The 9,592-nt window shown below is 40.1% G+C and overlaps 1 protein-coding gene across 2 annotated transcripts in view; it reads right to left on the reverse strand.

The window, feature by feature from the left end:
- Nucleotides 1–5,178: 5,178 nt before the first annotated feature.
- The window catches only part of safb (scaffold attachment factor B), a 9,928-nt gene continuing 5,514 nt past the window's right edge, over nucleotides 5,179–9,592 (reverse strand). The window contains exons 11-21 of one of the 2 annotated variants that reach the window (XM_035653033.1): nucleotides 9,156–9,244; nucleotides 8,851–8,900; nucleotides 8,665–8,744; nucleotides 8,311–8,453; nucleotides 7,985–8,096; nucleotides 7,544–7,740; nucleotides 7,215–7,392; nucleotides 6,818–6,888; nucleotides 6,665–6,723; nucleotides 6,321–6,375; nucleotides 5,179–6,220 (exon numbers count right to left, since the gene is read on the reverse strand). In XM_035653033.1, the coding sequence (XP_035508926.1) occupies nucleotides 6,100–6,220; nucleotides 6,321–6,375; nucleotides 6,665–6,723; nucleotides 6,818–6,888; nucleotides 7,215–7,392; nucleotides 7,544–7,740; nucleotides 7,985–8,096; nucleotides 8,311–8,453; nucleotides 8,665–8,744; nucleotides 8,851–8,900; nucleotides 9,156–9,244 (1,155 nt within the window). In that variant the 3' untranslated portion in view covers nucleotides 5,179–6,099. Of the gene's footprint in view, nucleotides 6,221–6,320; nucleotides 6,376–6,664; nucleotides 6,724–6,817; nucleotides 6,889–7,214; nucleotides 7,393–7,543; nucleotides 7,789–7,984; nucleotides 8,097–8,310; nucleotides 8,454–8,664; nucleotides 8,745–8,850; nucleotides 8,901–9,155; nucleotides 9,245–9,592 lie in introns of both variants that reach the window. The other variant, XM_035653031.1, reaches the window with a different exon arrangement.

Here is a 9,592-nt window from a genome sequence, read left to right on the forward strand (position 1 = left end):
AAAAACTGTCCATCATGAGTCTGACAGTGTTACAGGAATGCAATGCCAAACTTGGTAGGATACTCTTCTTTGAGAAAATCTGCTGAGATTACACCTAAAAATATGCAGAGCGCTTTTTCCTACTAAATCCTGTAATATGATCTCAGTGAGGAAACTACAGTGACTACAGATGAGTGACCTCATGAGATTGGTAGGAAGCCAGAAACGTCAGTCTTCTCCTTATATAATGTTTGGCATATCTTGAAATATATATATATATATATATATATATATATGAAAAAGTGCATGTACAGATGCCAGACCCCAAGATGGCACTCTTTCATAGTGTAAAGACATTTTTGCCTGTGAGTTAGACAAAGCATGTGCAACTAAATACAACTACAGTATGTATGCATACAAGTACTGTATAAATTGCATACACATGCACACATCCCCAGAGGACCATATGGGTTGAAGGCTGTACATCTGTTGCTGCGTGTCCCCTTTAAGTCAGAGCATACAGAGCGTCAGCTGTCCTTTATGTCCAGTACACAAAGGCCTACACCCATTTGTCATGTATAAAAGTACAGAGTCCCAACTGTGATATGCACACATAAAGTAAGCACGCATATATGGATGTGTGCAGGCTGAGATACACACACATAACACACACCAGTAGCTTTGTATGCCCAGTTGAGTTTTCTCCAGTTTTTCCGTCACAGTTTTATGTACATTACATAAGCGCTTTCACACATCTGTGTTGGTGATTTTATCTGTATGTTACAAGAGGAATGCAGCTGACCAGAAACCTGAATGAGTCCTATGTTCAGTCCATGAAGGCAGCTGGTCATGCCAGTGTTCAGTCAGTTAAAAAGGAAACTTGCGTCGCTCTGCGTGCAGGAGTCAGCACCAGTCTGGTCAGACCAGACTTTCTCAACTCTCAAACTGATGTCCCAACTGAGGAGAAAGATGGATTTCATTGCTATTTGTCTTCAACTGATGCCAGTGTCTGACCTGGCAGCAGTCAAAAGGGAACACATACATGTATTCATTTACATAAAATACTGGGTAGTGAGTAAGGTACTGTAATGTTGTGTTGGAGTGATGTTACAGAGAATTTCATTAATTAAGTCGTGTTTTGTTATTTGTGCAAAGACATTTAAAAAGTAACCAAAATGGCTGACAGGACGATCAAAGATTATTTTTGGTCAGAAAGATATATATATACATTTATATATATATATACACATAGATAAGATAAAGCCCTTAGTGACAGAAGCCCTGTCTGACTGTCCACTTGTTTCTCTCCTTGATGAGGTCTCGGACTGTGATGATCCAGCTTGGCTCAGGTTTGGCTTTTGCTCTCTTTTCATCAGTCTGGCTGCTGTCTGAGCTTGATGTCTTTGGCATAGCAGAAAACAAAGTTTGCATCATTCCTCTCACGCTGCTGCCCAGCAGCAGATGTTCTGGTCAGGATGTTCTGCAGGAATGATTGAGGAGTTCATGATCTTGCAGCAAACTGCCACCAGATGAAGTATTTGCCACATTGACCATGTCATCCTGTCTTTGATTTTGCCTAAAACCAAATTAAAATCCTGATCATAAATTTCTTTTAACAATTACAAAAACATAGTGAAAACCTCATTAAAGATCTCATAATTAAAACACTCAACTTCTCTATAGCGTATATATAAAGGTTAATTCTCTGATGAAAAACTAGATGTAGATTTAAAGGGAACTTAAATGGGAAGTACTACTGCATATGTGAATAAAATTGACTAAAGTTTGATGCATTTCCTCGAGTGATGTCACTTGAGTCAGCGTCCTTTGGGGCTTACAAAGTTTGAAAACGAACCCCGCTCCTCATCTCTGTATAAGGCTAGCGGCTCGAGGCTACATTAGCCCTTACTAGGGTGGGTAATGTAGGCACCAGAGTTTGACAAAGAAGAAGAATGTGTGGAATAATATATATATATACTATGGCTAATTAATATTCTAAATATTTTAGACTTTCGATCATATAGTGCTGTTGACAGCCATTTGACACTGAAACTCTGGAGAACTCCTTCTCCCTGCAGGTTAAGCTTCAGTTCTGAGAAAACAAGTATGTTGTCCCAGCTTTGTTTTCCCTCAGCTGTTCAAGGAAGCTCCTGGTCTCAGGTCTGGTGCCTTGCAGACTGTCATACAGAGCAACTTATGCACATGAGCATACCATCGAATGCAAACATGCAACACAAACATTATCACACTGCCTCAGTTCCCCTGCTACAGTGTCTTACATTCACATGAACTGCCACTGATTCAGAGACGTGAACCAAGGCGATGAAACACCAAAGAAGATCTGACTGACTTTGATATGAATCGTCTGTTTCTCACTTGCAGGACAGCGGTGGTGATCTGATTGTTGTAAAAACCCTTCTGTGTGATGATTTTTAAAATGTCTCTGATAAATCAGATCAGACTAAAGGTTTCATACAAAACAGGAGGAGAGCAGCAGGCAATGAGCTTATCTGTCTTTGTAATAGATACAGATGTTCATATGGGAAGGAAAAAAGAAAGAGGAGCGGGATACAGCTGACACAAAAACATGGAGGACGCTTCAGTTAGACGACTCATAGAAAATAAACAGTTACTGTTCAAAGGTCAGGAATCTGGGTAAATGATGTTGCACAGCACGGGGGTGAGCCTCGGGATCAGTGTGTGTGTGTGTGTGTGTGTGTGTGTGTGTGCATTCCTTCTACATTGACCTCAGCGTGGGTGCTTGCATACACATATTACTGCCTTTGTGCGTGTTTTTGTGTGTGTGTCCAGGTGAAGTGGCTCAGACCCCTTGTGCACCTCACCCCAGCGGCCATGGTCATGTTGATTTAAGCTGTCCGTTCTACATCTGGTCTGGATGGGTGTTTGGTGAAGTTTAGTTTTAGTGGACAACCAGCTGCAGGGACACTGCTACATGCCCTGAATTATCCCCAACATCCTTTCACCCACAAGTCATGTCCTCTAGGCCCCCATCTTCTGTCTCCATTTTCCTCACTTCTGCTATGTGGCACTGCTGTCATCCATGGATACACGGATGCAGGAGTTTTTGTCACATGTATTGTTTGGATGCAGTGACTGCACCCCTCTCACACAGTTGTTTCCAATGTAAATGTTGTATATCAGCTTACTCTATACCTGCACTATACAAACAGTTCTGGCTCCTATTTATGGTTATTTGGTACCCTCTAGTGGACACAAATAAAGATGACACGCAAGCTGCAAGATGTTGTAGACCACTGACAGTATATAAGGTGTAGACAGATGGGTGGGAATGTATTAGTGATGTTGGCAATGTTGAAAGACCTATAGATTTGATATAATGGGGTCACCTGTACTGCCACAAAATCTAACATGACATATTATTGGCTAAAAGTATGTTTGGGTGCAACTGCAAGATAAATATGCATTTTGTCTTAAAGACTGGAATAAAATGGACATAGGAACACAAGGAAACTGCATAATAGGAATTTTTAAGTAGGCTAAAAATTGTTATTGTAAAATGTAATGATATAAGCTATTGTAGATCATGTTAATCACAGACAGCATGTTGCATTCTGCATCTAATCTGTCTGAAACTTATGAATGATAGTTATGATATTGTATATATGTATATAACGCTCACTGATAAGAAAACTGACTGTCATCAAACCCTCAAGATGCTCTACTGACAGCAAACATCAAAGTTTGACTTTCAGATCACAGCCATAGCATTCAGCTACAAACTTAAAGGGGATTTGGACACAATTTTCTGGTTTACACCTGTTGAAAATTTTGTTTCACTCAGTTGATGTAAAGCTCAAATTACCATCCAAGTCTGACGTTGAGTACTTCTTTAGTAATATACATACGAGTCATCATTTGTGCTACATGACACATGAGCTGCAGTGTGTTGAAGGAGTAAAGTATCTGTGGAAAGACAGGATCTCCATTTGTAGAAAAGGAACTTGGGGCCAGTAATAGATAAGGACTGAGGAAGTTAGAGGGAAGAATGAGCTATATCTGGAAATCATAAGCCAGTACTGACATTTGGTGTAGTCATTAGCTATGAGTGTGAAGTACAGAGGTCAAACAGCATTAAGCTCATTTCCTGTTGCAGTTAAACACACAATAAGTAATCCTGGACAACCTTCACATCATGTGCTATTCTTTTATATCACATGCAGCACAGACACTTGCTGAGGTGACCTTTAAGACATGACGTAATTTGTTGGACTTCAACCAGTTTTCCCAAACCTCCCACTAGGTTTGCTATTGCGGGCGCTAGCTTCTTACCTAATTTCTTCAGTCTTCACTGGAGGTCTACAAGACATGTGAAATATATCTTTCCTTCATCAGTGGACTTGAGTAACACTCCCTCTGCTATTTGGCAAAGTTTCAGTGCACCAAAACAGCAGTCTGCGTGCAAGTACTGTTGTTACTGGATCACGTGTCAGACTTACAGCAATATGGTTTCAGTCAGGAGAAACATCATGTTATGTGAAATAATCAGTGACAATACTCCCCATCATTACTATTAACCATGTTTGAAACATACGATACAGTTCCTTCCATTAGAGGTAAGATTATTGTAAGATGTACACCAGGACCTGCTGAATGTGTCGAGTATTGTGACGATTACGTTTCATTGTAACTAATTTTGACTGCTTTATAGGAGTTTTCGAATAACTGCGAATAACATCCACTCCCTAAACATTAATTGTTGCATTAAGGCTATGGGCCGGAATCTCAAATTTGATTGCATCTTTGATATCATCAAACCAATGTTTGCAAACTGCTCCTAAGTTTCAATGGAGCCATGTTTTGCACTCAGTCTGCTCTCAAAAAGACCAAAATGTTAATATTGTGGAAACTGTATTCACAGTCTATTTCAGAGTTAGAGTTGACATGTGTTCCAACTGAAATGTTCAGGTAGCCTCATCAATGACTCCCAACAGCCAGCCAGACTCAGTACCTAAGCAAACAATATTTAGCATTCAACTTACAAAGTGCATTTTTAGAAAGTAAGGAACAGAAGGGTTGAAAATTAGTCACACCAGCTCATATAGTTTTTTTTTTTTTTAGCTCACTGAGCCCCTAAAATTGACAATTCAAAAATCATAACTGGCTATTTAAAAATATGAGTCGGGGAACAATGTTTTGAGTAGCACCACTGCAAAAAGATGAAAAAAAAACTTTTATTGTTGGAGACAATTTACCCTGTGAATTTTACAACTGAGCTTCACAAAACACCAGAAGCTGATATTTCCTGCCACTGAACTGAGCGTGGCAACTAAACAACACTGTCAATGGAAAGACAAGAGAACAAAATGTAACACAAAAAACTAAAAACACATTTGAGTTCCAGAAAACTGAAACACCGTACGTTGAATCTGAGGCTTTTATCAATCAATAGATTGAACACATACACGCTCCAGGGGCTTTTATTACATTATCCAACAATCACACAAACCAAATACTATTTACAAAAATGCACTGATTGAAATGTTTTAAAAAAAAGTCTAACAAGTATGGATAACCAGAATGTGACATGTAGTTTAAAAACCTTTTTTTTTTTCCAGCAGCTCAACATCACCAATCCTCTGTGTCATAACAGAATAACGTCAAAACAGGAGCCTCAAGCTCTGAACAAATTAATTGCAACAATGGCTCATTTGATGAGAATGGAAACATGCTTCAGACACAAACTGGAATACAGAGAAAAGACTAGTGAGGTTAGGTCCATCAGTCCAGATGTCTATAAACCTGAATTTACAACAGAGAGCTCTGACGTTGCATGACTCTGCACCACAGGCCAACCCGCATATAAAACATATTCTTGTGAGCAGACAGTCGTGTTATACAGACAAGGTGGGTTGGACTGAATGATGCAGATGGTAGTAAAAGGCAGGAGAACACTACATCACACACACAAAAAAAGAATTAGGAAGCGACCAGAAAAATAAAGGTCTCCATCAAAAATGGATTGGAATTGTGTCAAAAAAGAATTCCTGGTTTAAAAACATGTACAAAACCAAGACGGTCACACCCTTCACGATATGACCTCCTGAAACAGCCCCAGTACTGTCTTCAGACTGACCGACGTCAGTAACGTCGACCAAAAGCTCCACCCTGCAGCCCGCTGCCCTGCATCAGCTGGTTCTGTCTGTTGAGAGCTCCAGAAAGGGACTGAGATGTTCCTGTGTTCATGTAACCTCCACGGTTGCTGGAAAAAAAACAACAAAGACACACAATGAACAATACTGATCTAACACACAGTGCTTGGGTTGGAGCTGAAAAAATTAAAATAGATTTTCACTACTCACCCTGCCATTCCTCCACGTGCCATGTGGCTCTGGCCTGGGATGGCACCGTCTCTACCTGGAACATCAAAGCAAAACGTAAGACACAAACCACAGTAGTTATAGTTCTATACTGCCATCAAGCAGGAGACCAAATATAGTTTCAGGACACATTACACCATTTTCTTTCAACCTGGTACTATATTTGTGCCATTTGCCACTCCAGTCTTCAGAAGGCAAAACTACTGTACTCCAAAATGTACATCATGGTGTCAAAAAAGCACAGTGTAACTAGCAGTACAGTCATTACACACGTACACACACACACACACACACACACACACACACTAAAACACATGTAAGCGTACTTTGCCATGTTCTGTCTCCATCAATCTTCCGGCTGGAGTCCCAGTCTCGACTTCCTTCCCTAAAAAGACAAACACAAATCATATTTACAGTTTGCCTGATCACCTTGATCGATTTCTATTTATGTTTTCACAAGGCTATAGCTGAAGCCTCACCTGGGGTTAATGCGTCCACTCCAGGAGTCCCTGCCATCTCTGCTATGCCTATCTGACCTGTCTGAGAAGTGCTGCAATGAGAGACAGAAGACAGTTAAACTTTCTGTTCCTGTACAGTTGATACAAATGTTAGGCTACAAAGATCCATATGTTTTACTGTTCTATAGGCAGTTGTGCACATCTACAAAATGGGAATAGTGTGAGGATTGGTGCACTGGTCTATGTCAGTCACACATGTGGCTTTAATGAAGTGCATGTGATAACTGGACTGTAGTGGTGTTTAGGATTCAGAATAGAGGAGCTGTTGTAGCAGTGATTAAAACCAATAAAGGTTGTGGCTTTGTACCTCAACGAGTGTCCATGTCCTTCTTAAAAGAGTGTAACCCGCACTTCTTACCTGACCATCTCTGTCTGCACCGATGCCACGAGCGTTGTCCCGTCTGTCGACCATCATGTCGTCTTGGAAACGACCCCGATCCCTGTGGTCGAAGTCCTGATAACGCTCCTGTCGAGTAAAGTCTGAACGGCCATAACGGTCATCCATGGCCATGCGCTTATCAGGCCAGTCATCTTTCCTAAAAAAGGGAGCAGAATATTCAGAATATATCATCCAAGCAGCTCTGCATCCAGCCGATATATACAGTACATACAAAAGTACTTAATCGCTGACCAATAAATCCATTTATCAATCATCCTGTTCAGCATCACTATGTCCATTATCTTTACCTGCCATCCATGTCGTAAGGCCTCTTAACAGGGCGTCGCTCCTGTTCATAACGCAACTGCTCCTGCTGCCGTCGCAGCTCCTCGCGCTCCCTGAGGATTCTTTCCTGCTCACGTCGCCTCTCGTACTCTATGCGTAACCTTTCACGCTCCAAAAACTGACGCTCCATACGGTCGGCTTCGAGTCGCTGCTTCTCAGCCTGGGAGTCGAACCGTTCATGGGTTTCAGTAAGATTATCAACACGAAACTAATGAGAAAGTAAGGCTGATGATGAGAAATTTCACAAATTGAAATATGGGAGCAAACTGATTGATGAACAGCTATTTCTATTACATTATTAGCTTAAAACAGTATATGAATCCAAATATAATGCAGGAAATGTGGAAAGTAACACCGAGAACAACTCAGTGAGAGAGATAAATAGAAATAAGTAATGACTTTACCTCCAGCCATTGTCTCTTCCGGACCAAGTGTCTCCTCTCTTCTCTCTCCCGGAACAGACGGATTCGCTCACGCTCACGGTCCGGACGGTTGTCACGATCACGGTCCCGGTCACTGAAAGAAGATGTCATATCTTAATCTCTCAGCACCAAATGAACTGTTTTAGAAGACGTATTGAGTAAATAAAAGTTAATAGCGTCCAGTGTAAAATTATACTTATTTCATAATCCAAAGGAATAAAAGAGCTTTATTAATACTTAAGTTATGTCTTATTAGGTGCTATGGGGGGATTCAGATCATTTGTAGCACCCCTTGCATGATTCCTTACGTGCATCTGCGTCTTTCCACCTCTCTGATCTCCCTCTCTCGTTGTCTCTGCCTTTCCCTCTCTCTCTGCTCCTTTATCTGGTCAAATGACAGGATGTCTTTCTTCTCTTTACTGGATGATTTGCGGTCCCGACTCTTTGTGCTCTGGAGAAGGAGAGAAAATGTCAAAAGAAATCAGTTAGGAAGTGTTTTGTTTTGCCTCCAGAAAACAACAAATGTATGGCCCTCACATTCTTCTCAACCTTTGATATAATAATACTAATATATAATAAATATAATACTTAATGTATCTACAACACAACTCAAAACGTTAATAGGGGTTGTATATGTTGTTATAGGGTGAATGTTTCCTTACTCGTTCCTTGCTTTTGGTTTTGACGCTGATGACAGGTTCTCCTTTGGACTTGTCCATAACTACAGTCCTCTCGTTTCGCCCTGTCAGACAAATTGATATTGTCATAGAAAATGTTTTAGAGAGGTCAACATTGTTTTCAGAATTTGCTTGATACGTAGAAGCTAAAAATGATCCCACGTTTCTCACCTTTGCCATCTTTTCCTTCTCCCTCGGACTTCTCATCCTTTCCATCAGATCTACAGGGAATGTTAACAGTATGAGCTCCATCAGACATATAGCAACAAACATTTTAAACACAGGGTTTCTGCAGGTCTCAACAGGTGAAATTTAAGGTTTTTTAAGAACTTATGAAGACCATAATGATTAGTTTACTGTTCTTCAATATAGCTGATAGTTTATCTACTCTTGAGTGATATAGCTTAGGGGCTCTAACTGCCATGTGTAGGTTTATAGTAAGAGACTTTACTCAAACAGCTTGTAAGCAGTCTTACTTGGAGTCAGTGGAGTGTCTCCTGTCACTGCCAGACTTCTTGGCATCATTCTTGTCTGCTGGCTTCTTCCCTGCAGGCTCATTTTTAGCCTACAAATGTTTAAAAAGGAACATGTTTATTCACAAAAGCCAAATTAACAGATTAAATTTCACACTGATCACACCACACAATGAAAATGACTAATAACTATTTTGTATCAGATTACATGTGATAATTGCTCAAGTTATTTCTTAACAATTGTTACCATGCCTACTATTTTCCACTTCACAGACTTCACAATAGACCATGAGCATGAAATTTACCAATATGTTCTGTAGAAGCTTTGCCAGCTGCTTCATCTGATCTTAGCGTATGTATTGCTTACAACTCATAAAGATTATATTATATTATATTATATTATATTATATTATATTTTATTATATGATGTTGTTTGAACC

This window comes from Morone saxatilis, unplaced genomic scaffold, assembly GCF_004916995.1.
Source record: "Morone saxatilis isolate NCDOM2014 unplaced genomic scaffold, NCSU_SB_2.0 Contig12, whole genome shotgun sequence".
Classification (NCBI taxonomy): domain Eukaryota; kingdom Metazoa; phylum Chordata; class Actinopteri; family Moronidae; genus Morone; species Morone saxatilis.